Below are 27311 nucleotides of genomic sequence, written 5' to 3' on the forward strand. Positions count from 1 at the left end.
GATCTCTGCATGCATTTCCTGAATACAAATGAGCCAAGCCTACCCTCTATTCAACTGGTTTGCCTAAGTCATTGTTTAGACACCAATGGACACTCTCAACTGTGAGCACATTGCAGAGGACAGATTGTTTCCTCTACTTATCCATCGCTGACCGTACTTCTGAGCTGCAGGTATATGACCAGAAGAGGTTGCATTAGAAAGGGGCTACATTTCCCCTGTCACTTATCCCTCTGCTACATGTCTACATTGAAATCCACGGATGTGGGGGTTTACACCTGCATTCTTGGAAGGGGAGTGAAATAGGAGGGAAGATATCTTTTCTTTGCTTATACCTAGTATTTTGACATACAATGATGAGTTATATTGAATGCCATTCTTAGCAATGGTGATCATTCAATCTGTTTTCTAGGATATCCAGCATTGAGTGTATGTGTGGGGAATGGAAGAGAGGGTAATTTCCAATATAATGAGCAGGTTTTAATGCAGTTTGACCATTTTTTAGTTTGTGTAGAGAGTATTTATCCTTCTAAGGAGATAGTTTTGGATGGTCCTGGAAATTCCAGCAGAGGGCTGGCTCGGTGGGGCTATGTTAGCCCAACACAGGAGCAGACTGAGCCCCTGAGTGCCCCTTTCATCCCTTGTCTAACAAAGCCACTTCCTGATCCAAGGAGCCTGCATTACTTCATAGTTGAAAAGATGCCCCATCCACAGGTACATAAATATGTGGAGTATTGTAGATTGCAGCGTGTGCTGTCCAGCGCTGCCTGGTGCAAACTCACATCTCTGTGGCATGCCAAGAATTGAGAATGCTTACTCTCAGCTCTTCTCTGGATGTCTTTTCCGATAAACTATCTTTCACGTATGCAATGGGGCTCCCTTAGAAATTCACGTGCAACCTACCCACCACGAGGGGGGGCAGCTCCTTTGAGCAGCTGTAGGAGTTGACCTAATTTCAGGCTGTTTATCATATTTTAAATCACTTCTTTGTGTTGCATGATTTAATTGAAACTGCCAGAGAGCAAGAAGAAGGGTAAATATTCACGAGTGTGTATATAGAGGGGAAAGAAATGTGCATGAAATGATATATGATCATATCTTCCTGTTTTTGCTTCTGTTGACTTTTTTCTTTTAACAGAATAAAGTTTTCAGTCTGTAGTCTGAAACTCTGAGAAAGAGCCTTGTGTCTGTACTCACGATGTTTTTGAGGATGTTGCTCATTACATTACACAGTAACTCCGCCTCAAGAATAATTACGATTTTCCTGAAATACTGTTGTTGGTTTTTTTTTTCCTTAGGGACAATGAGTATGTGACTAATTAGATTTTATTTGAGACTGCTTGTTAGAATGCTTAGAATCAAGTCTTTTGCCCACCCATATGTACAGCAAGGGTTTGGAAGTTCACGGTAGGTCTCAGTGCTGACTTCATGTCAGGATGTTCTTACTTTTCCTTTATCTTTTCCATCTACTTCGAATGTATCGTCATTGTTCTATGTATCCCTGTAAATGTCTAGAAGTGTTTTTGGGGAAAGGTAGGGGTATAAATAAATAAATGCGTTATCATAGGCCATGGAAAACCAGTTTCACTGGCTTCTTTTTTTCCCTTTCCAGATTGAGATGCTACCAGATGGGCTGTTTCAGTGCAAAAAGCTGCAGTGTTTACTTTTGGGGAAAAATAGCCTGATGAGTTTGTCCCCTCACGTGGGTGAGCTGTCGAACCTTACTCATCTGGAGCTCATTGGTAATTACCTGGAAACACTCCCTCCTGAACTAGAAGGGTGTCAGTCCCTAAAACGGAGCTGTCTGATTGTCGAGGAGAATTTGCTCAACACTCTTCCTCTCCCTGTAACAGAACGCTTGCAGACGTGCTTAGATAAATGTTGACCGAAAGGGGAAATACCTTTTAAATGTTTGCCCCAGGGCTTTAAACGAGAGTTAAAATTTCCTAAGTTATAACGATGAAAAATGGGTAATAATTATGACTAACTATAACCAGATGTCTTTAAGGCAACTCAGTGTCTAGCCCTACATTAAACAGGTAAAAAGTGTTAACACTGAACTAAAAGTTTTGTGAATCATTGACTTTTAACTTATTAAGATGTGAGAAGTACACTTGGAGGGTGGCATGGGGGACATGAAATTCCTGAGTCTCTCCCTTGCAGTTTTTACCTTGAAGCTTAGGCATTCTTTCATCTCCCTCCCCAATTCCCCGCTACTTACTTATTTGCACACTTGTTTTAACTGACTTCCTGTTTTGGTATTTATCACCTCGCCCATAAATTCATCAATATAAATGTCCTTGGTGTACACTCCACACTCTATGATTTATTCTTAAATATTTTTAGGCAGGGTGTACATTGTGCTTGGCAGAATTCCTTCTTGGCTTGATTTTTACTTCCTGTCCCAGCTTGCTCGAGTCTTACTCCATCTTGTTTTCTCTCAACAACAGTGAGCCCTAAAAAAAAAAACAAAAAACAAAACTGTGGTGAACCCTGAGAAAGTGCTTGCCTTTGGCCCTTGCATAGAAAAGGACAGGGTGCTTAGGGCATGTCCTCCTCAGGGCCTCCTAAAAATTCATGTATTCTCTAAAATCTCTTCTTGTGTATCATCAAAGCCTTTTTTATTTGCTAATAATTTTTATATTAAATGTAAAGCATATAAATATTTTCTATTGTATAATCTTGGATTCAAAATCTGTGAGAATAATTTTTGTAAGGTACAGAGAACACATGCATTTCTTTAAGAATTTACTATTAATGTGCTTGGTTTGGGCTACTTACGCGTCTCCTACTTGTGTGCATTCTGCTCCAGAATGTTTTTGTACTCTGCAACTCATTACTTTTGGATAACAAAAGCCTTGTGTTTCATGCCCTAAAATATTTGGGGGGTTTCCTTATAAGAGGATGGCCACATCATCTACCTCTCTCTTCCCTAGTTGCTGTGCTATTGTACGGGTACAATTCTTAATTACTTCAAAAACTGTGATGGAGGGGAGAGGTACAGATTTGACTCCTTAAAACTGACTTCAAAACACTTGGAGAAATTAAGACTTAAAGCAAAATACTTTTCTTCTCCAGCTGCATGATCTCTAGATATGATTATAATGTAAAACACTCGGCCTCTATTCAGTATTTAAGAAGAACTCTCAGAGCTCACAAAGTAGATCCATTTAACTGAAATTCATCTCATGCCTTTGTCTGACTTTCCTGGAATACATTTTGCTCTTTTTTTTATAAAGAGCTTTGTGTTTAGCCTTTTATTATCATGCATGTTTTAAAATGAATAAAATCAAGTGACTCATTTTTGGGAAAATGTACAGTTTTACTGTGTTTTTCTCCAGCGGGTCTAGGCATGATGATGCCTGTCTCATTTGGGGTGTTAATGATGAAGTAACCTACTAACTGCACCCAGACAAAACTGGAAAACACTATGGATAAAGAGTACTGTAAACATAGAACTGTGATGTATGGTATGTTGTGTCTTGCTTTGCCTGTTCCAGGAAGATGAAGATGAGTCTTGAAATTGTAGCAAAATCTGCAGCCCCCCTCACCCGCCACACACCCCTGAACTGCAGCTCAGAAAAAAGAATTGTCTGCATCAAATGTAATTTGAATAATATTATATAAATCTATTAACGCCAGAAGCTGCCTAAAAGGTTATTTTTATTCTGAACGAGACAGAGCAGTGTAAAAATGTTAATTCCTACCAAAACTTGCCTTTAGTCAGAACATTCAAGTTCTCAGGGACCCAGGCCTAACTGACGAAACTTTCTTTCATCTAGGACTTTAGAAAACAGATTCTGACTGTATCTAGGGTTTTTTGTTTTCTTTTTTTTAACGTAAGTTAATGGCCATTTTAATGTTTCACACTAAAATTGTCAGGCGTACTAATTCCAAAGTTGGATAGGATTTATCTTAAGTTTTGGCTGTGAATATGATACACGAAGAGGTATCTGAATGGTTTTGGCCATATAATTAGCCATAATATGAAAAATCCCACCCTCCTCCATAAAGAAGAGTTTTCGAAGCAAATTTCAGATTGGCTATCATTCTCACAAACTACATATAACTTCTCCTGCAAAAGTCATTGACTAAATCTTCCTCATCGCTTCTTTCAATTTCTGGAAGCACATTACTATCAGGGTCAGTGATAAATACTGTAAGCTGCTTTCCAAACACTGGGGTACAGTTACTGGTGCACGCTTTGTTGTTTGATGCCATAGTTTTTAGATTTCTGTTTAATCCTACATACCAGTGTTGAGGTAGCTTTTCAATTCACACAGCACTGATGGAATGAACTGTGAGGCCACCACTTGACACATGAGGACGTGGTGTTTGATGTCACCTTTACTGCACTCTTGGAACAGGTGTTTATTTTGCAAAGTGTCTATTTTGCAAGTGTTCAAATTCATTTCAGAGGCTTTTCAATGAGGAAAATGCAGTTTGTCCCATTATGAGACTTTAGTTGGCATTTGACTTCCAAGAATGCACAGTGCATGTTCCAAAAAGTCAATGTGGATGTTATTCAGAACAAAGTTGATGGCTTATGCTAGCAATGGCATAGGTTCGTTTTATTTACAGACCTACCCAGATGCACATAGCTAAGCTTGTGCACACATAGGGACACACACACCAGAGCAGTTTTGAGCACTCCTGGTGAGATATAGTGTTCTTTCCCTAACCTACATAAAGATATGTCTGTGTGGCACACAGATGTGTGTTTTCATTCTTCATCCTCAGTCTTAATTTTTCTCCTGGGATGTCACCGTATTTCACTGTCCCTTAACAAATGTTTGTGTTAAACAGGGTAAGTAGAGATCCGTAGGCTCTCAGCACTGTGGCGTAGCTCCAGTTTGTGTGGTAAGCTTACCACTGTGCTATGGTAAGCTGCAGTGAGTTATCTGCGTAATTTTATTGTTTGAGAGTGACAATATTTGTTTCTGTTCTTCATGTGTTTCATGATGTAAATTTTGTATGTTTAAAATATTGCATACTGACGGGTTCAGAAACCATTAAAATAATCAAACAGTTATTCTGTGGATTTATAGCTTTATTTCCTTGTATTTCCAATAAAACCCTCCTTCCATCTTTACATTTTCTCTTCGTATTGTCCTAACTGCATAGGTATGTTGTTGTCCTTCTCCACTCACTCACCTCCTTAAATTTGGTCAGCACTTGTACATAACAGAATATATTTGTGCTAGAGAACTTGGAGTCGTACTTGAGCGTGTATTTATTTGGGGGGAAGCCAAGGCCTATAATGATGCCCAATATAGAAGCCCCACTTTACCCATCCCTGCAGTATTTAGAGCTGATTCAATCAATGATCTCTCATGCCTACCAAAAGCATGAGAATATAACTGTAAGTCCACTTGGTTTCCCAGAACTCTATATTGCATCAAAATCTGTGTTTATTTCTTTCTGGAAACAAGAGGAAGGCTGGTGGGAGGGGGAGGAGCTATTTTGTATCCTCACTTGAATTATGAAGACATTATATACATGAAATGGGATAAACTAATGACTGTTGGAAATGCCCTGGATATAATTATATCTTACGTTCAGTCGAATGTGAAAGCAGTGAAAACCTGCGGTCCTATTTAATTGGTTTCCTCTTGTTCCTGATCCATCACTTCTACATCCACTGGGAACTATCTCCTCAGTACCTTTGGTAATGGACTACGTTCTCTTCAACTTTATACTTTATTTATATATATATATATATATATATATATATATATATATATGAACAATTTCATCAACACTAAAGCATTAATGCAGAATATATGAGTTAACGTACTGAGTTGAGATGGCTTCCAGTTGACCTTCATTCATATTTCAGCTTTGCATTTGACTTGTAGAATACCCCACTGCTGAGAAAAACAATTATGAACGTCTCCTGCATGTTATATATTATCTCTAACAGAGGTGGTGCAATTTAAAAAAATACAAAGGGGCATAGAATTAGAATGGATATGTTTGTGCATATGTGTTGTGTATAAGCCTAAATATTTATGTTTGAAATATTTTTAAAGCTCTTCAAATGTTTCACTCTGAGTGAAATAACGGGCCAATCTCGGGTGGAAACATTTGCTTAGGTTAGCTTCACGGTGAAAGCTAGCATTTATTATTTTATCTTTGTCACGTATTTTCTCAAACACATACATGCTCGGGTTTTGCTTCTGGTAATGAATTATTAGAAAATATAAGATCATGTTGTGAGTTGAATGTTTTTGGCCCTCAGGTTTACCATGTAGTAAATCTGCATTTTGGTGGTGAATCCCTTTGCCTGAGATTCAGTGGTTTTTGGTAAACTTTCCTGTTTTAAAGTAGCTTTTGTGTAAAGTAAAGATTCCGTTTTTATAACAAATGGCAAATAAAAAGAGATTAAATGTTGGAAGAAGTTCACTGTACTAATTTGTCCCTGTGCAGCTGTACTGTTATATTGTTCACCAGATGATGGATTTTAGATTTACGTGTGAATCTCCTAACAAGAGTAGGAGTTTTCAAAATATGCTACAACGCTCACAAAATAACAAGCCCCTGAAAAGAGCCGGATTGATTCTAGAATATAATATGTTGGGGCAGGAGGCAGGGAGGGGTGAAATCTGTCACAATCCTAAATAGGTCCCTCTTTCCAATGGTGCTCATCCTTGGGGACCCATGCCCACAAAGCAATCCAGGTCTCCCCTTCTCAGCTCTCATTTCTCCATTTACTGTTAGTTTAGTACTAACGCTGAACAGTGGACCAGAAAAATAAAAAGTAGAGAACTGCGAGGTGAAATTTTGAGGTTTAGTAAAAGAGGAAAAATGGAATTTTTGGGTAAAATAAGCACATGATAGTTTGACCTTTTGGATACAAGACTTTCTGTCTCTCTTTCTCTCAAACTCCTACCTGCCGCCCCCGGCCCACCCACCCTACGCACACACTTTCAGGAACACATTAGATGCCTGATAAAAGTCTTTCCTCTGCTGGAAGACAGAACTCGACATATACTGAACCAGATTATGAAGGAAAATGACTGCTGAAACCAGATGGCCACATTTTTCCCTGGAAATGAAGTACTTCAAGGGAGGCATTCACCCACCTGGAAGCGCTTGAGGAATGGGAGAGACACGGAGGAGAGGAAGCCAGTGTGTGATGTAAGGCATCAGCAGGCATTCAGGGACTGCTAGGAGCCTTGGGACGCTGGGGTCCTGTGCTGACAGCCTACTGGGCACTGACCAGGCCCCCCAAGCATGCTTAAGTGTGGCTTCACATTCTCTGGCATTCCCTTCCACACTACAGAGTGGTTTTTCCAGAATGCAGTGAAGGCCTGATGGCACGGGAGAGGCTGCGCCCACCCATGCCTTTGTGGGCTCTCTCCCCTTCTCCTGAGAGCTGCAGGCTCAGTCCCTCTCCTCTCTGAGGTCTAGAGAAAAGCGGTTTCTCCAAAGGCACAGCGTTGCACCTTGAATTCAAGCCCCATGTTTACAGAAGAAAACAGATCTGTAAGCCAAAGGAGGATCAGAAAAAAAAGTCATTTTTAAAAAATACGTAGTCTTTTTTAAATAACAAACCTCTTTTCATCCTGTGTGGTCTCATCATCCTCTACACTAGAATTATGAGTCTTCCCTCCTAAATACCAATGATTCTAGAGAACTGCCTGTGTGCTACTCAGAAGCTTTTCAAATTCTTTCTCATAATAAATACCTTAAATTTTGTATGCCTTTTTACACATGCCTATTGTTTGTGTAGGGCTTGACCCACACCATTTTTTACTCTCTGCCTCCCTCTGCCGCTGAGATGAGAATAAATCAAATAACTTCAAATAGAAGTTGACCAGCATCTACTTCCTCCCCTGTTACTCCATTTCTCCTTGCCTTGCCTTGATCAAATGCAGCCCCCAAGATCTTGAGAATTCCATGGCCCCATTGAAGCTCAGTGACTCCATTTCAAATGAGATGTGCTCAGAAAGCCTCATGTAGCACCCGGCACCAGGACCAGAAATGTGGGTGCCCTGGGCAGGTAAGAATTTGGCACCCCCTTTAAAAATATGCTTTGAGTATTTATTTAATATGTATTTGGTAAAGATAGGGGACTTGGTCTCCTAGTAGTAAAAATCACGAACTTTTGGTTCAGCTGTCTATTCCTTTCTCCCAAAACAAAACTCCCAAGAATGAGCTAGAGACAGCTGGGGGCAGGAGCTATCGGGCAAATGAGACCTGTCTGCTCATAGCATTGCTGCTCTGAGTCTCTTCTCCTGGGACTCAGGAGCAGACCAGCCAGCCACTGGGGCTCACCTCTTTGTTCCCTTGGAAGTACAGAAATATCCCCTCTCCTGGCCCCCGTCCTCTCCCTCCCCACCCCTCTCTGCTTGTGCTATTTAGCATTTTCCTAATACGTCCTCCCAAGTTCCATATCCTCACCCGTTACTAAATCCCATCTTTGAGAGTATTAAGTCATACTAAGGATGACGTTTTAGCTTGTACTCACCAAAATAAATCCCTTTCACTTATCAAGATGCTTCCTTCCTAGAATGGGGTTTCTTGTCACAATTTCAAATTCCAAATAAGAGACTTCTTCAATATACTGAATGGCAGTAGGACCAATTTGCATCCCTTAGGCTGGTGAACCTAAAGAATTACAAATGGAAACCTGAGTTGACTGGTCCCCTAATTCTAATTATTTCAATGACATTTGATGGTCCATGTAAATTAGTGCCCCAGGCAAATATTTAAACCCCAGGAAGACCGAATGCCACCCCTGTGAGGGGAGCCTCCTTCTAGTCTTTGCCTGAACTGTACTGGGATTCCCATCCTTGTCTTAGTGTCTCAGTAGTGCTTCCCAGAGAAACTACTTAGATCATTATGGAGGGAAGAGAACAGTTCTGTAACCCTTGTCATAATAGAGCCAGTATCCGGCAATTGATCTGTGAAAAGGGAAAGGCTGAAGAAGTAGCCAAGTGAAGGGAGAATTGATTCAGTCTGCTTGAAGAGGCTTGAGGAAAATTTACCGGGCTTGTGATACCTGGGCAGAATGATCCATCAGGAGCCTCATTCATGATTTCAAATTGAGAAAAGATAAAAATCTAATCATTTGTCCCTGATCCTTCAGCTTGGTGCCCATCACCGAAGGGGGAATAGCATAATGGAATACAACAGTAATGTTACTGAACACCTGCCACACGCCAGGTGCTCTACGAGCTTGTTCATGTGCACCGGCTCAATCCAGCCAACAACCTTTTGGTGTGCTATTCCTATTTTACAGATGAGAAAACCAACTTGAAAAGTGTAACATTTGCCAAGGTCTCATGACTGTTCAGAAGAGGAATCCTATTCAACTCACAGGTCTGCAAAGCCTATTTCTACAGAGGTGGAGGTAAAGAACACTTAACCGCAGCCCCACCTCCTCTCTCCCCACCTTGGAGTTTGAAGACTCACAGAGGACTCCGGTTTTCAGAGCTCACTGGTCTCTTCCCATTGCTTTTAGCCCAGTGCCTCCTCCTGCTCCATATCTGTCCTAGTTTGTCCTCTCCTGAGCCAGTGAGTCACTTCCTGTCCATTTTATTTGCTCCCTCATTCCCGAATGCAATCCTAGAATTTTAGAACTTTCCAATCGGAAGGAACCATGTAGACTTTTCTGTAGAGGAAAGCCTAACTGGCTTTTTCAAGATCACAGACCCACCGTCAGAGGGAGCTGGCACCTATCTGCATGTCCCCCTGTTGAATACTCTCTGCACTCGCGCCGGCTGGCTCTCAGAAGCACAGCTAATCTATATTTAACCCAAGAGTGGAAGTGCCAAGATTAGCATGCAGGCCTCCTCCCTAACCCCAGTCCTGTGCATTCCCTAATGAGCCGCATTCATTTCAGCTGCATCTTACATCTCAAGAACAGTCCCTCCTGTGCACGGTGCATTACTGGACGCAAAGCACTTTAGGCTCCTGTCCCCATTTCACTCATTAGAAAACGAGGCTCTGAAAGAGACATCCTCAAGCGTTACCATTATTGAGCATCTGCCAGAGACTTCGTAAACTTTAAGGCTTAAAACATATTAAGGCAGGCATTATCTCCATTTATAGAAAAAGAAATCGGTCCAGGCAAGTCAAACAACTTATTATGTCATATATGAGGCTGTATGGTTGGTGGCAGAGCCAGGTTTTGAACTGGGGACTCTGTGGCACTAAATCTCCACTTCTTGTATCGTGCACACTGTGAAGGTCCTATGGCAAGTAAGTGATGGGGTTGCGAGGACAGCTGAGGAGTTCGGCATCTCATACGGTTTTCTGCCCTTTATGATGTGCAGACTCTAAATATTCTGGGAAAAAGATAATCTGCACACAGACACACACATATGCACAAACACAGTTTTAAACACCCTTTGGTGTAAATACAAAATTTCATCCAAAGGGATAATGTATTTTTAAACTTGATGGTTTTTTTTGAAAATGCAGTTTTTATTTAAATGTCCTAACCTAAACTATGGTACCATTCTGAATTTTGAATCCTGTGGGAGATGTTGGATAAAGACCCTCCTCTTGTTAAAAAAAAGAAAAAAAAGAGTTGTTAACATTTTGGTTTTCGTTTCGAGGTACAGATGAGGCTCGAAACGAGTTTGGGTTTTACTACAGAACTGCAGTTTAGCTCCCTGAGAGTCCTGATTTATGATAGGGAAATGCTGGCAGGCATTTTAGACTTGCAAAAAGACTACAAATCACAGTTCAGGCTAAATTCGTTCTAAATTCATTCTGCTGATTTAGACATTTGGAGGAGCGGGTTCTGCTGCCCTTACTGAATTCGTGCCATGATCCAGATAAAAAGCTGTGTTCCTCACCCCAAGCTGATGGTGTGTCCCTCCCCAGCTTTGCCTTTTGGCTGAATGCGCTGCTAAGCATGGAAAAAGCCTGAACCCAAGCGAAGAACCCACTCCTTGAAGCACAGATTTCCTTGGCATTTGCTTCTTCAAAATGCCTGCCTTTTAAGGCAAGTGGCACGCCAGGCCCACTGTGAGTCACGCTGATCAGCTGTCTCCATACACACAGTGGGACTGCAGCTCTTGGATGCTGCCTGTGCCCCATCCACCACGGAGCTCTGCTGAGGAAGGGAACATGACTTACCAAATAACTTTGTGCAATCGCATTCGTTGTTTTTCTATTCTTCTAGAAGATGAAAGAAATTGGCCCTCTTCCCTTTTTCTTCTGGTGGTGAGTCTAATTCCTCCAGCTTAGAAAAGAGTGCCCATAGAGAATTTTTTTGCAAGGCTGGAAATGAGCCAGATGGCTTGGGTGCTGCCTTGGATAAGCAGCAAAGGCCCGGGCTAAGCCCGTGACTAGAAGGCCTGCAGGAAATTAACATGCATCTCTTGCAGTGGGAGCCGTGACTCAGGGAATTTAGTGGTGCTCAGGATGCTAGAGGCCAGCTCCTCAGGGGAAAGAGTATGGGGTCCTTGTGACTTCTGGAATTCAGCATCTACCCTTGCCATGTCATTTCCAGCATGATCTGCATATGTCAGCATGCTCAAGGGCCTGGCCTAACTGAGCCTAATGGGAGGGTGAACTGAGGTGTTCTCTAGGGCACCTGCAATTCTAATATTCTCATCTACATAAAATGCTCAGTGAGTGGGCTGATGTTAAGTCATTTTCTTAAGAGTTCGAGCACATCATACATTTATTTTTGAGCCTTTGAAATGACTCAGTTTTATGACTTTTTCTCACCAAAGAACCTAAAGCATAATAGCAAGTGGAGGAGGATGGGATTATTTTCCAGGGCTGTTCTGCCATGCCTCCACATCAGGAGAGCTGGGTGTATGATGAAGAGGAACTATCTAGGTCAGGGCAGATGGGACATTCCCAAGAGGGCCTTCATCGTGCTCAGGTTACAGATCCCAATAATGAGAAATGTCCTGAGGTTGTGCAGGTAAAAAGGTGACCCGTGAGGTTCTTGACCCCCTTGGGCTTTAACACCAAAGCTTGCAATCTGAAGCTGATCCATCACCGCTGACATTGAGCCCAGAGTTTGACTTGGGGCTGATGGATGCCTCCAAGTTTTCAGTTCTCAGGTTTCTGTTGCTTGGGGCTCTGGGTCTAAGTGTCTGAACGGCAAACAGGCTTCCAGTGGGAGAGACACACACCCCAGTCTTAGGTGGACTGAGACATGTCCGCTTCTCCCTGCACTTAGGGTACAAATCCAACTGGGTGCCAGCTGCCATGGCAGACTGTCTGCCCTTCAGGCTCACCTGACACATGGTGAGCTGCCCTGGAGCTGTGTGCTGTGCACCTCCTCTGTGCCCTGGTGCCCAGCCCTACACTCGGGCTCTCTTGTGTCTAGAAGAAGAGAAAGCAAGATCTTTGCCCTACGCAGAGCCAGACTGTGTGCCAGCCGCTGGGAAGGCACTCAGCTCCGCCCTTCAGGTGGGATTGGAGTCTCATCTCTACCAGTAACACTTGAATAGCCTTATCTCTCTTAGCCTCAGTTTCCTCTTCTATAAAATTTACACTCTATCCTACAGATATTAAGTGTTTGCTTCTAACCAGCTGCTGCCTTAGGTATTGAGGATACAGTCAGATGACGGGGATGAGACAAACAGGGCCCCACCCTCGTGGCAATACGGTTTTAGGAGGATTCCATGAGGTTGTATAAAATGCTTAGCATCTTGTCTGACCCTGGTGGTGCTCACTACTGGTTAGCTCTAATGACTTTTCCTCCAAATGTGGTAGAAAATCTTTTAAAACTTGCCCTTTCCCACCTCAGTCTCGCATATGTATTTCTCTTTGCCTAGAAGTTTCTTCCTTTCTCCCTTTGCCTAGTTAACTCCTGTTCATCCAGTTCTTGGGGTAAATGGTCACTTCCTCAGTGTAGTACCTCCCTGACCAGGTCCCCGTTCAGGTTCCCCTGTCGTGCGTTCTCATGGCAACTGGCACTCTACTTTGAAGTATCCGTCACTTTGGTAACTACTATTTGTTTAATGTCCGTGTGCCTGACTAGATTGTAAAACTGGTGTGGACAGCATCCATATCCACTGGAAGTCTCAGCTCCCAGCTTTGAGATTTTCCATAAGTATCTTCCCATCCAACTGGCTGCCATGTGAAGGCGATGCTCTCTTCCAAATGAGAAAAGGATGCTGGTCCAGAAAAAGGAGAATGAGGCCCACCAGGAGCACTGGGGCCCTTTATTTCCTCCCTCTTTTTTCTGGCCAGAAACCAGAGATGGCTGAAAAAACAGGCCAGGCCCTTGGGCAGCACCTACATCTCCCTGGAGGCAATCAGGTAGCCAAGTCACAGTGCAAAGGATGGCATGCAGGGTTGTCCATTGGTAACAAGACTTACCCATCACCACTCAGGGCGCTGCCGAGAGCAGGGCAGTCTCCTTCGTACCACAGTCACATCCTTACCTGCCCTCCCATAGCCAGGCAGTGTGATTTAAAGGAAAAGGCCTATCTCTTGTAACTAAATAGAAGAATCTTGAAAAAATGAAATCCAATGCCACATGGCCAGAATGGCAGTCACAGAAATGTAACCGTGTTGACTTTTCACTCTCACGCAGCATAGAAGGTGCCCCCAGCCTCAGTACAGCAAACACTGTCATTTGCATATGACTCAGTGCAAATGTTAATGTTCTTGCCCTTTGGGGCCCTTTGGGACTTAACAAAGCAGTGATGTGACCTGACCCCAATGTTTTTTTGTGGCTTTTTGGCCAGCATCCAAATCCTCTGGGCAGTGCTGGACTTCCCACATGCATTCCAGCAAGCCCACCATATGGAACTGCATGGCAGTCCTCTTTGCCAGGCCTTTCTAAACTTCCATGTCTTTGTCCATGCTGTTCTTTGAATCGGAAGTTCCTTCCTTCCATAGAAATATGGAATATTATCTATCATCTCTCTACCTATCATCTATCTGTGTATTGGTCAAACCTCCATTCATGCTTTAAGACTAAGATGAAGTATCATTTTGTCTCCAACACCTTCCCTCACCACCTTCCTTCTCCAAAGTTGGAGTTAGGTGCTTTTATTCTTAATAACTATGTAGTGAAGCTTATTTATAGATTTCCTCCTCACTAAACTGATGACCAAAACCACATCTTGCTCATTTTTTTATGCCCTTTCACCAGAAGAGTGCCCGGCATGTTGCAGAGGGAGAATGAGTAAAAGGCAGAAAGCCAGACATTGGCAGACTATGTCATGGGGCCACTGGGTCAGCCAGAATGCCTAGCAGCAAGTGTATGTGCCAGAAACTACAAGGGGGAACCTTTGTGGACAGACCATGAAAATGAAGAGGAATCATTAAAGGCTTGAGGGCAAAGAAATAGCAGGAGGGAGTAGAACTGTGGGTACATTACCTGAAGGTATAATAGGTATGGTGAAATTAAAGCATGAACATCTTGTGCCCATTCTACAGATAGGAAAACTAAGGCTCAAGGAAGTTAGATGTCTTACCAAAGCACACAGAGCTAGTAAGCAAAGGAATCGGCTTCAGCACATCTGACTTCACAGAGTTTGTGCTCTTAGATGCTATGCAAAAGCACAATCAAATCTGCAACCACTACCTTGAACTTTTGTCCATCAGGGCTTTGGGGAATGCTCTCTCAGCTGTGTTAAGTTAGACTCCAGAATGTAACTAACCCTCTCCGGGTCCACTTTGGTTTCCTCCTCAATAAAATGAAAGACATTGAGCTAGGTGATCCTAAGGCCAATTTCAGTCTGCTATGATTCTCCATAGAATTCAATGGACTTTCTCGCCTGGAAATCAGCTTGGCCAAAATGCAAGCACATTGGTGTATTGGCCCTAAAAACCTTCTTGTGGGCTGCAATCATGATCCCATAATACAACAAGCCTGTGAAATATTATCTTAGGGGTCTAACTATTCTTCCCAAATAGGCCTTTAAAATATACCCAGGCAACAACGTAACTGACAGAGAGTATCTTTATCTGAATAGTCATACCTAAGTCCAAGTTTCCACTCCCTCTCCACGGCCTTAGGGACTTCATTCTACCTGTAATTCTGTATCATACTGAAATCAAGTCCAGTAGCAGTCCCCAAACCTGTGACCCTCCCCCGCCACACACACACACATCAATCTCAACCAGACATATGTGTAGTGCTTGGACTTCAGGCTGAATCTGAGGGTAGAACACACCTCAAAATGTGTGTGTGCTTCAGAATGACCTCTGACATGAAAAGTTCCCACCCACACCACTGAATAACATCCTGTTATTTTCCTCAAATCTATGCAGTAACTCCTTTGATTGGGCTTTCATTTGGAATAATCTGTCCAATGCCATTTTTCGGAAACATGCAGAACAAGATACAATCTCATTATGGTCAGCTACATAGAGTGGACCTTTCAGAGCATAAAGAAACATCTGTCCTCCATCTGCAGTGCCTAGAAAATAGGGCTTTCAATAGAGTACATTGTAGGATGCTAGTGCTTCTAAAAGGGCAAGAAATCCATTTCTACTGAGATCTCAATAAGTATGTCTGACAGAAGATTTTCATCTTACATACCAAAGAGCATTTTCCAAAGAGCATTTCTCATCTGCAATATGGGAAAGAGTTTTTCCAGAGAGCATTTCAAAGAGCAGAAGCTTTAAGAACATAATCTCTAGATTCAGCCAGACCCAGTTCAAATACTTGTTCTGCCACATAGTAGCTGTATGATCTGGAAAAGTGGCTTAAACCTGACAATTGTAAGTTTTTTCAGGGATGTAAAATAGAGAAAGTAATAATACCTACCCTAGGAGATAATGTTTTCAAAGAGACTGGCTCGAAATAAACATCAGTTCTTGTTTCTGCTTTGTTACCACTGTTGTTCATACCAGGGGCAGAATGGCCGGGTTCCTGCTGCAGCTGAAAGAACACGGGATTTGAAATGAGAAGCCCTGAATTTGCACTCCACTGCTGCCACTTACTAGGTGTGTGACCTTGGGGAAATCACTGAATCTTTCTCAACTCAGCTTCCTCATCTGTAAAACAGGGAGACTAGGTAACTCACCTGTAACAATCATGAGGTGCAAATGAAGTGATTTATGTGCATGTACTTGGCCAGCTGCTGAACTCTGTGTGTATGGACTTATTTGTTATTGGTAGTATTATGAACTGAATGTTTGTGCCCCCCCCCCCCCCCCAGTGCAAATGTGGAAACTCTAACCTCCATTGTGATGGTATTAGGAGGTGGGGAACTGCAAGGTCATTAGGTGAGGTCATGAGGGTGGAGCCCCCATGATGGGATCAGTGTCCTTATAGGAAGAGGAAGAGGGGTGCCTGACTGACTCAGTTGGAGGAGTCTGTGACCCTTGATGTCGGGGTTGTGAGTTCAAGTCCTACGTTGGATGTAGAGATTACTTAAATAAATAAAAACTTGAAACAGAATGAGAGGAAGAGTCCAGAGTGCTCTCTCTGCGTGTCTTGTGATGGCAAGAAGTTGGCTGTCTATAAGCCAGCAAGAGAGCCCTCACCAAGAACCAAATTGGTGATACCTTGATTTGGGCTGCCAGCCTCTTGAACTGTGAGAAATGTGTATTGTTTAAGCCACTCAGTCTATGGTATTCTGTTAAAGCAGCCCAAACTGATTGTGACAATAACACTACCAGAACCGAAGAACATATCTAGTTTTGTTTTGTTTTGTTTTGTTTTCTCAAGAATTTTGATTTACAGAAATCTTAGTTGTATGCTCAAGTGATTACAACTGACTTCCACTTAGCCACAAAAGTGAGGATTCTGGGGATGGACTAAGGCATAAAAGTAGAAGGTCTGCTTTCCAACAAAATGTCACCATCTCTGTGTGTTTGTCTTAGACCTGACCCCTGTGAACATTTAAAATGTGGCCTGGTAAAGAGCCCACATGTCTGAAGAGGTGCTGAGACAGAGAAGGGTTGTCGTCTGTGGTTTCTGCTAGTGGGTTTGGTTTTGAGGTTGTAATTGTTCATTTTTTGTGGGGTTTTGTTTGTTTACTTGTTTGTTTCAGATTTCACCTCCCACCCCTTCCTAGAGCATTTAAAACAACTGGCAGTTCAGCCACTCTCCACCCTCCTGGGTACCTGCTCGCCTTTGTCTTTCCAGTAGGGTGGAAGTCATTGGGCTTGGGACTTTGAAATCAGCCAGACTTAAGTTTGAATCTTGCCTCCAAGACTTTCTAGCTGTTTTACTTTGGACAAGTTACTTGACCTTTCTACATCTCAGTTTTCTCATCTGCAAAATGGGAAAGAATAATAATCATCTCCCCGGGTGGTTGGGAAAATTAAATAAAACAGTACCCTGAAAATTCTTAGAGTCATATCTGACACCGGATAGGTCATCAGTTTCCCCTTCCTTTCTCTGAACTCTCTTCTAACCCACTTCTCACTCCTTAATTGACATTTCCCTGGGACCTTTGGTAAGGCAATTGCTAATAGCATCAATAGCTATGGTGAGCCTGCAAGAGAGTGTCCTGGGGGAACACTTCTAACTTCTAAATTAAAACTCCTGCCCCAAGTCTTTATAAATGCTATGACTTTGGAGTATCTCAGTTAAAACAATATACTCCTATTGAATATATGTGCTAATTGAGTATTTGAAAGCATATGTGTGTGTGTGTGTGTGTGTGTGTGTGTGTGTGTGTGTGTAAGTTTGGATATTCACAGAAGATCACATGAATCATCTGAACGATGAAATGAAATGGGGTCAGTTATGTCAAGGGGTTTTTAAATTAAGCCAGAATGTCATTAAGGAGATGGGCCATATGCATGTTTTCATCTGATAAAACCCTGAATTTTTGAACTGGGCCAAAGTGCAAATATTCCAAAGACTTAGCCTGAACACCTGCAACTTCCTACGTAAGAGACTTTGCTTGGTGATAGCCTTAGTGACTAGGTATATTCAGCCAAGATTGGTTTTATGCCACCAACACCAATCAAAAAAAATTTTTTTTATTTTGTCAATCAAAAATTTTTCTAAACAATATATGCAGGCATTCCTTTTTGTCTTTTAAATCTTTGGCGGAGGTGGGGGGGGGTGAGGGAGGCACTATTTGGGTTGCTTCCCAAATCTGTGTTCCCCTGAATTGTAATTCTGAACCCCAAATAAATGCTTTTGTTTTTATTGTAGCTCAGCCTCTTTTCTTGGTTGGCATTTCTGGTGTCTGAAGAAGTGGGATCTGAGGTAATAGCGTCTCACCTCCTGTGCTGCTGATGTTGGACCAGCAAGGTACCTGCTTGAACCCTCTGTGCTCTGTTGTCTCCCCACAGCCCGAGTGCCTGTGGTGAGTCCCCCCCCCCTCCCCCGCCGGCTCTGAATCTCCCTCGTTGGTTGAGGTTCTAGCCTTTCTTTGGGTGTCTTTTTGGTGCTGGCTCATACAGAGGACTAACACTTCTCTGACCCAATTGTGTTGCGTAGAATTTCTCAGAGGGGAGTCACACATCCCTGTCTGATGCTGGCCAGTACTTGTAGGGGATTAACACTTTCCTGTGAGGATTCTGTTTGGTAAGGCTTCTACAAGGTATTAACGCTCTCCTACCCAGAGTTATCTGGTGAGTACTCTACATTTAAAATTACAACGCTCACAGGGTGCCTGGGTGGCTCAGTGAGCTAGGCGTCCTACTCTGTACGTGATCTCAGATCATGATCTCACAGTTGGGTTCCTGAGTGAGAGGCTCCTTGGGCTCTGCTCTGACAGCACAGAGCCTGCTTCGGATTCTCTTTCTCACTCTCTTTCTGCCCCTCCCCTGTTCCTGCTGTCTCTCAAAATAAATATATAAACTTAAAATAAAATAAAATCACAGTGGTCACTTTGGGGATCCTTTGAAATTCTAAAATTAATTTATTTGCGTGTACAACTGGAAAGGGGGTATAAAACCAAGCAAAATAAATGAGAAGCATATTTCAGTTGGTATTTGGAGGCCTCCAAGTAGCCAATCAAATGATTCAAAACTCTCTTCCTTTATAAGAAATGAATCCTGGCTCTCCAAAGACAACTTTGACCTTTCTCAGAGGCTATCCAAACTAGAAAAACTCTCTGGAGCTCCTGAACCAACCTCTGTCACTACTACTTCTCTGCCTTCTTTCCCCCACCCCCCACCCATATACCCCAATTTAGCTGAGCTTCTCGCCTATAACAACAAGCTTGAAGCCCCCCCTGAATCCTCCAGTCATTCAAGCACCCTTTGAGATAAAACCTAATGAAGGGGGGTCAGGAACTCCCTCTGTTTCTTATCACCCTTGGACTACAGCTAAATTGTGAGCTATTACTAAAGAATTGCCTAATACCCTTGAAGACCCTCTAGAGTTGGCTAAAAAAATAAATAATAACAATTTGGTCATTCAGATTTATAATCCTGGTTATTCTGATTTCTACCAACGTATTCATATGCTTGTAAGTGAAAGCCATGCTGGGGAAACTTTAACTTAGATAAATTCACCTTAAAGGGACCCTTAGAAGAGAGGAATCCAAACTTCTGAGAGACAATAGAATGTGCTCCTTGATTGATGTACAGAAGCTCCTAAAAGACACAAATGGCTTCAAAAACAGTTCTATAAGGATCCTTATAACACACAAATAATACAAAAGTCTTTAGTAAAAGACTTGGGCCATCTATGCCAATAACCCTAACGTTTTTTGTCCATCTGCCAAAACCATAATTTGGATCCAACTATTCTTTTTGAGTTTCATACCTGAGACATGGCTAAAATTCAAAACAAAACAAAAAAATAAGAAGCATAAGGTCTTTGCCTCTGTTTGCTTATATGTATATGTTAGAGATATGTGATATTGTTCTACCTCTGGTTGGTATTGCCAGAATTAGTTTGTAAAAGAGCTCTATTTAATTGGCTTGAGAAAAGTCAAGTGCTTATAAATTAAGTATTCTCAAATTTCTCAGAAGTATAAAAAAAACTAATGCAATTTTTTTTCAAGTTCATGTAATCTAAAATAACCTTTGATAAACAAAAGCTAATTCAAGTTTATTGGTTTAATCCTGTCTTCAGAATTATCGGTGTTAAATATAATGAGATAAACAACTTTTTTTTTACCTGGATTTACTAATCAAATAAGCTCATTTATCTCTATGATGCACAATTTGTCAACAGCGGAAAAAAACAAATAACTTAAAATGATGATTAGCTGTGTAATAGCTAATCCACGTATAATGACTAAAGACAAGTAATTTAAATAATTATAAATAAGATCAAAGTTTATATTAAGTTAAATTAAATAATGGATATTCGTTGGCTTTCTAAATCATCTTTCCAAATAAGATAAACATCAAATGCTAAACATGAGTTGATCTGCTTTTGGCTTTTTAATTTAAATTTTAAAATATTATGAGAAAGAATAATTTCATAAAATGAAAAACTGCATGCATGGGGTAGACTGAAAATAGAAAATATGTGTCCATTTATTAAACTCTTATTTTAGTCACTTTCATGGTGTTATAAGTGTATGTACTGGGACCTAATATACACTATATTTCCTACTGTGAAATGATCCAACATGTTTAAAAGCCACTGCTCTTAATATCCCGGTAAATTGAGCAACAGAAGGTCTATGTGGCCAGCTGAAAAGGCCAATATCAAAACAACCACCCTTTCTATCCTATAGACATAGTGGTAACTCCTCAAGACCAAGCTGTAATCACTCTTTGATGGGTTTATACTTTGTTGCCTTGTCTTTTCAAATTTTCAGCCAGGCAGCAATCTGTTTAAAAGAACTTCCCCCAGGGCGCCTGGGTGACTCAGTGGGTTAAGCGTCCGACTTCAGCTCAGGTCATGATCTCACAGCCTGAGAGTTTGAGCCCCGTGTCGGGCTATGTGCTTACAGCTTGGAGCCTAGGGCCTGCTTCAGATTCTGTCTCCCTCTCTGCCCCTCTCCTGCTCATGCTCTGTCTCTCTCTGTCTCAAAAATAAATAAAAACATTAAAAAAAAAAAATTAATGAACTTCCCCCATTTCTTACAACTACTTGCAAGGCTGGGAATTCTGGTGGCGGTTTCCCTTATAAATACAGCTCTGCCATCAGTTTAGGGAGTTGTCCTACCTTTCTTTTTTTTTAAATTTTTTTTTCAACGTTTATTTATTTTTTTTGGGACAGAGAGAGACAGAGCATGAATGGGGGAGGGGCAGAGAGAGAGGGAGACACAGAATCCGAAACAGGCTCCAGGCTCTGAGCCATCAGCCCAGAGCCTGACGCGGGGCTCGAACTCACGGACCGCGAGATCGTGACCTGGCTGAAGTCGGACGCTTAACCGACTGCGCCACCCAGGCGCCCCAGTTGTCCTACCTTTCTAATCGTTCTTCTGCCTAATTCAGAACAACCCTCCTCAGCAATGATATGGGGCTCCTATTGTCCTTGCCTGTTTTATCATTCCCATTCTAGCAGAGCAAAGGCAGGATGAGTCTGCTGACAAATAACTCTCACACTGTAATTTCCCTAGAAGTGTATGGTTTACTTTCATGATACTGTATAGAAGGAATTTATATTCATTTAACGCAATGCATAAGGAATTACACCATCCTCTAAGAGTAAATCTGCAATTATTCTGTTAACAACTGCCTTATATCATTTCTTTTCTAGATAAACTTTATAAGTTTTGGAAATAAAAAAAAAAAAAAAAAACAAAACCACTTGAGGGGCGCCTGGGTGGCTCAGTCGGTTGAAAGTCTGACTCTTAATTTTAGCTCAGGTCATGGGATCAAGCCCCACCTCAGGCTCCACCTGAGCATGGAAGATTAGGATTAAGATCAGGATTCTCTCTTTCTCTTTCTCTCCCTCTGTCCCTCTCTCCCATCACACACACTCTAGATCACTCTCTCAAAACAAAACAAAAACAAACAAAAAACCACTTAAACTAACAAAGTTGAAACTGCCAAAAAGAATTTAAAAAAGAAAGTAACTGTGTCCTAAAGTAAAATGATTGTTTCAAAATAAAAAAGGAAAACAATAAGACAAAACCTAAATACATCTAAAAAGTTGTAGAAGGCTTATAGAAAGGAATATTCAAAAGGAAATTTTATAGTCAAGCTAAGATTTGAATGGATTTATTTAAATTTTAAAAAGGGAAAATGTTAATATCAAAAATACACTGCTACATTAGAATTCAATTTTTCTCTCTGTGAAAAGGATAACATTTCCTTAAATTATGGGAATAATAACTGCCCTTAATAAAAAATTATGAACAAAGACCTTTCTTTACCTTTCGTATAATATATCTACAGAACAAAGATTCTATGTTTTGTCTTCACCAGATCTTTGATTATTCAAGTAAACCAAGTTTTCTGGTATTAAGAGAGTCAAGTTTTGCTTCCAACTATGCAATCCTTTGTATTTGCCTTTGAAATCTTTTATTGTCTCTTTGGTCAAAAAAATACTTAAAGATTGCTTTACAATAGGGGTGCCCGGGTGGCTCAGTCGGTTAAGCATCCGACTTTGGCTCAGGTCGTGATCTCACAGTTTGTAAGTTTGCGCCCTGCACTGGGTTCTGTGCTGACATGACAGCTCAGGGCCTGGAGCCTGCTTTGGATTCTGTGTCTCCCTCTCTCTCTGCCTCTCCCCTGCTCATGCTCTGTTTCTCTCTGTCTCAAAAATAAATAAAACATTAAGAAATTAAAAAATATATATTGCTTTACAATAATCTTATGATCCTATTTGGTCAAATGTTCAAAACCTTTCTGACAAACTTCCCCAAATCGCATTCTAAATAAAGTCTTTTTGACCTAAAAGTAACTGACAATTTCTAGAGGGTCTGGAATTTTTCAAAAGATCTGTTCCCTCTCCTTATAAAAAGAAAAATATTACATTAATTAGGATTATTTGATATGCCCAATTACATGGGAAACGATGTCAAATAAAAAGAAATACGAAACCTTCTTTATGTTGTATTTGTATAAATAGATATTATAAATGTTGTAGAAAGTATATAAAATTCCTAAAACTCTAATAAAAACTGATTTCTTGATGTTTTGTTTTCCAGGTTTAAAGGATCCCCCCTTTCCCCTCTCCTTTCAGCTATCTGTAACTTACCACAATTTGGTACATTGTCTTTACAACAAAGGTTAAAACATTTATCTTTTTCTCCCAGAGAAAAAGAGTTCTAAAACTCTTGTTAAATATTCTTATTTGTCATGACAAGGTATGTATTTGCATAAGCTCAATAGGAATCTGTTCTTGTAACAGGACACCCAATACTCATAGCCTCTGTTTCTTTGATCCACAGTTGACAACAGACAATATACTTCACCGTGGTAAGGGCCTAATTGCTTCTATTAAAAATAACAACACTTTAGTTGAGCAACCTTTTCACAGTGTGCTCTTGGGGAATGAAAACATTAAACATCACGAACCTTACAACCTGTAGATTTCGTCTATTAGAAAAGACATCTCCAAAAAGACTCCATTCGGTCTCATTGGCAAGACTCCCAACAAGTACAATTTAACCAATCCTTGTGCCAGAAAATTCCAAGAAATAGGCTCCTAGATTCACATGTCACATCTAAAAAACAAAACAAAACACCAAATCCTGAACAGACCTATACATACCAACTGATGACCTAAAAATAAAAATTCCAGGAATTGAAGCAGATGAAAGCCGAAAGAGACAGCTTTCCCAGGATGAGCCCACCAGGCCTGTATACCATTTTTTCACTGTTGCTTCTACCTTATTTGTTTGTTTCCCCCCTCCTCTTTCTCTTAGAGAAACGATATTCTTATCCACATTTCTCAATCTACTCTAAAAAGAAGAAACCTCTCTGTTAGACCTGTCACCAAAAAACTCTGGTATGTTCACAGTGTCAGAGACCCCTGGGTCTTGCCTATAACTAATTTCTCTTTCATCCCAAATGCTACTATTGATTATACCCACAAGCCTATAAACGTTACCTACTGGGTTATTACGACCAGGTGTTCCCATACCTGCTTCAACCTTTCCCCAGTCATATCTGTACTAGCTCAACTGAACACGTTATAAAAAGAGTTGCCTACAATGACTCCATTTTTGTACTTCGTAATCTCGTTAAAAAATGAAACTGTACTGTCGCTTCTGTTTTGCCAAAATTAATGTAAGGTTTTAGTTCCTTAGATCTGCTCTATCACTTTGAAAATTACTGAACCTTTAGTTAATGAATATTCCATCATTCTTCACAATTTCTTAGATTAATGCCTTATGTCCATGATGTTTATAAAATATTACTTTTCCTAATTGCTCTTTTTATCCTTATCGTCTTGCTAAGGTCACTCTAAAACCTCTACAAGCATCTAATTATGCACTCTACAAATTGATTCATCTGAAACTCCAGGTGGCTTCATAAAGCCCCAGATGAATAAACTGCCTGAGAACCATTTCCTGACTGCCCCCTTGTTGCTCAAATGTGGCCGGATCCTAATGACAGTGACACCTTAAAACAACCATCAATGATTAAAAATTCTCCCCAACATCAGACATGACTTCCTGGGACAGGTCCATCCCAGCAATGAGGGACTAAGTTATCTATGGTTGAAAAGTTAACATCCCATTTATTCTGTGACTAAGAGCTCCACATTTGTCAAGACAGTTTTTCCTTTGGTTTTATTTCCTGTGAGTGCCTTTTCTCTGTGTATCTTTTTGCATTTTCTTTTAAGTTTGCATCATGTCCATAGGTCAGCTATTCAAAAATCACTTTAAAAATTGTTAGTGATGTTGGGGAGCACCTGGCTGGCCCAGTCGGTGGAACATGCAACTCTTGATCTAGGGGTTGTGAGTTCAAACCCCACATGAGGTAATAGAGAAATTACTTAGAAATAAAACCTTTTAAAAAATATTTGTGATGTTGGAATACATTCTTGATTTATATACCCTACAAACAATTTTGGAGTATACCCTCCAAAACTTTCTAGTATATGAACAAGGGAAATTGTGGCTCTTAAAACTGAAAGCCACTGTTAATAGCCTTAATAGCCAGAAGAAGAGATTCTAACCCTGTGGACTCCTTGCCATAGAATATTTGCAACCACTTTCCTTAAGATTTGTAAAGTCACCATTTGTCACCAATAACGGTAGCAATGTTTATGGAGATCTTCCCAAGTGTCAAGCACCGTGCAATGTACATTTCACACATTTCGAGTTCATTTTCACGAAAACCTAATTACATAATAGAAAACTAAATCTCAGAAAGTTTCCTAGCTAGCAAGTGACAGAGCTGAGATTCAAATCTGTTACAGGTTTATTATAAGGGGCATAAGACTTAGAAGGATTGAGCACATCAGTGCATTTAAAGTGCTTAGAACAGTATTGCTTGCAGTAACTCTCTCCGCTCAGTACGAACACTAAGATTCTGGCATCAGGGAGGAATTTTGTAAGTTAGAGATATGACTGAGTCTGCAAAACTACACGAAGTTATTTTGATGAACTGAAATGTGTCCCAGTTATTCTGTGACTAAGAGCTCTACGTTCATCAAGACAGTTTTCCCTTTGTTTTTATTTCCTATGAGTGTCATTTCTCAGAAGATCTCCTGCCACCAGTTCAAAGTGATTTGTGACCCCCTCTACTTTTTTTTTTTATGCTTTTTTTATCATAAAGATTCTTAGCATAAAATCAGAAGAAGGTAACATTTTAAAGTGCAGCCATCAGGATGACCACCCACACAAGCACAAGTTTTGCTATTGGATCTTTCCTTTGTGGGTTTTCTTCTGTTTTGTTTCTACCCAAGGGAGATAAGAACAGGTGAAGCGGAGATGCCATTTTCCATTCCTAGGGATAAAGACAGTCTGAGATCCTCTGTTCCCATTGTGTATAAAAATAGCGACCACATAACTGCCTGCTATATAAAACAAAGGAACAAGTACTATCTGAGCCTGACTGACTGAAAACACACCATGTTTCTGTAGTTGAATGTCAGGCGCATAAAAACATAAAGCAAGAGAAAAAAGTACCTCCCTTTTGCCGCCAGAACCACACTGTCCAGTATGATAGTCACTAGCCATGTGTGGCTATTAAGCTCTTGGATTGCAGCTAGTTTTAATTGAGATGTTAATTGAGTTATTTAGTTGAGGTATAAGATGCACACTGGATTTCTAAGAATTAGTTAAAAACAGAATAAAATGTCAATATTTTTATGTGGATTACTTGTGGAAAGGATAATACTTTGGGTTAAATAATACCATTAAAATCCATTTTATTGCTTTTCATTTTTTAGAATGTGTATACTAGGAAACATGAAATTAACTATGTAGCTTGCATTATATTTGTACTTGGGAGCACTGCTCTCGATTGAAGTCTTAACTTTGCCTTAAGTCTCTAGTACCTTAGAAATATTAATATACATTATTAGTAATATATAACATAAACATATTAATATCGAAGGTGGCTACCTTCGAATCTAGAAATAAGTACATTTATTATGTACCTACTAAGAGTATAAAGATTCATAGTACAGAATTCTTGTCCTTAAAAGCAAGTGAACTAAGATTCATTGAGTCCTACTATGAGCCAGGCCCTGGGCAACCTTGCAAGCTAGATATTATCATTTCCACTATACAGCTCAACTCCAGCTTCACAGCCTTCTCTATCTGGGAGCCAGAAAGCTTCTTGCAACCGAAATGAGCATAGGCACTGAGTTCTTCTCTGCACCCTTAGTCATAAATACCCTTCTTCTAACTCTGGCCTGTATGTCTCAGTCTTTTGGGGCTACTGTAACCAAATACCATAGACGGGGTGGTTTCTACGCACCAAACAATTTTTTCTTACAGTTGTGGGGACTGGTAAACCCAAGATCTGGTGCCAGCATGATTAGGTTCTAGTGAGGGCCCTCTTCTGGGTTGCAGACTGCGGACTTCTTGCTGCGTTCCCACTGGTGGAAGGAGCAGGAAGCTCTTGGGGTCTCTTTTACAAGGGCATTAATCCCATGTGAGAGGGCTCCACCCTCATGACCTAACTGCCTTCCAAAGCCCCCACCTCCTAATACCCTCACATTGATGATTAAGATTTCAACCTATCAATTTGGGGAGGGGTGTGGATACAAACATTCAGACTATAGCGCTGTGTAACTTTCCCCAAAATGGGTGGGTGGATGTGTGCTTTCTGTATTGTATGTTCCAGTGACCAGACCAGTTTCTTTACCTTTAAATTTGTGAACTTTGCAATCCCGCATTAGGTAATTAACTGCAAGGAGATAATAATGATAATAGTGTCCAGGCTAGGAAAGCACAGAAACTTTATTTCTCAAAATGATTTACTTCTCAGTCATCTTGGTTTCTCACCACATGGCATCACCAGAGGTTACTCTGATTTTTCTTGAAGACAAAAGCTATCATTCTTTTAGATCGAGTTCATCTGATAAGTTCTACTGTTTGCTACATGTTTTCGTTGTGTCTGTTTGGATTTCCAACTGGTGTCTCAAACTT

The 27311-nt window shown here is 40.9% G+C and overlaps 1 protein-coding gene and 1 long non-coding RNA gene across 16 annotated transcripts in view; one reads left to right on the forward strand and one right to left on the reverse strand.

Moving 5' to 3' along the window:
• Positions 1-27311, forward strand: part of LRRC8B (leucine rich repeat containing 8 VRAC subunit B) — a 54927-nt gene that overhangs the window by 21118 nt on the left and 6498 nt on the right. For 4 of the 13 annotated variants that reach the window (XR_015254860.1, XR_015254861.1, XR_015254856.1 and 1 more), the window contains exons 5-7: positions 1610-1739; positions 15790-15882; positions 18053-18206. Coding sequence is in view for 5 of the 13 variants with exons in the window: in XM_086717478.1 (XP_086573604.1) it covers positions 1610-1882 (273 nt within the window). In the remaining 8 variants the exon portion in view is untranslated. The other 9 variants (XM_086717478.1, XM_086717476.1, XM_086717481.1 and 6 more) reach the window with 6 other exon arrangements.
• LOC112872124 (uncharacterized) overlaps positions 2304-27311 on the reverse strand; it is a 35087-nt gene continuing 10079 nt past the window's right edge. For 2 of the 3 annotated variants that reach the window (XR_015254864.1, XR_015254863.1), the window contains 6 exons: positions 19363-19443; positions 17008-17158; positions 15704-15817; positions 8471-8610; positions 7083-7483; positions 2304-2453 (listed from right to left, as the gene is read on the reverse strand). This is a non-coding gene — a long non-coding RNA (uncharacterized LOC112872124). Of the gene's footprint in view, positions 2454-7082; positions 7484-8470; positions 8611-11091; positions 11333-15703; positions 15818-17007; positions 17159-19362; positions 19444-27311 lie in introns of those variants that run through there. The other variant, XR_003224653.2, reaches the window with a different exon arrangement.

The sequence above is a fragment of the Puma concolor genome, chromosome C1 (genome assembly GCF_028749965.1).
Source record: "Puma concolor isolate L17-30 chromosome C1, mPumCon1.1.hap2, whole genome shotgun sequence".
Taxonomy (NCBI): domain Eukaryota; kingdom Metazoa; phylum Chordata; class Mammalia; order Carnivora; family Felidae; genus Puma; species Puma concolor.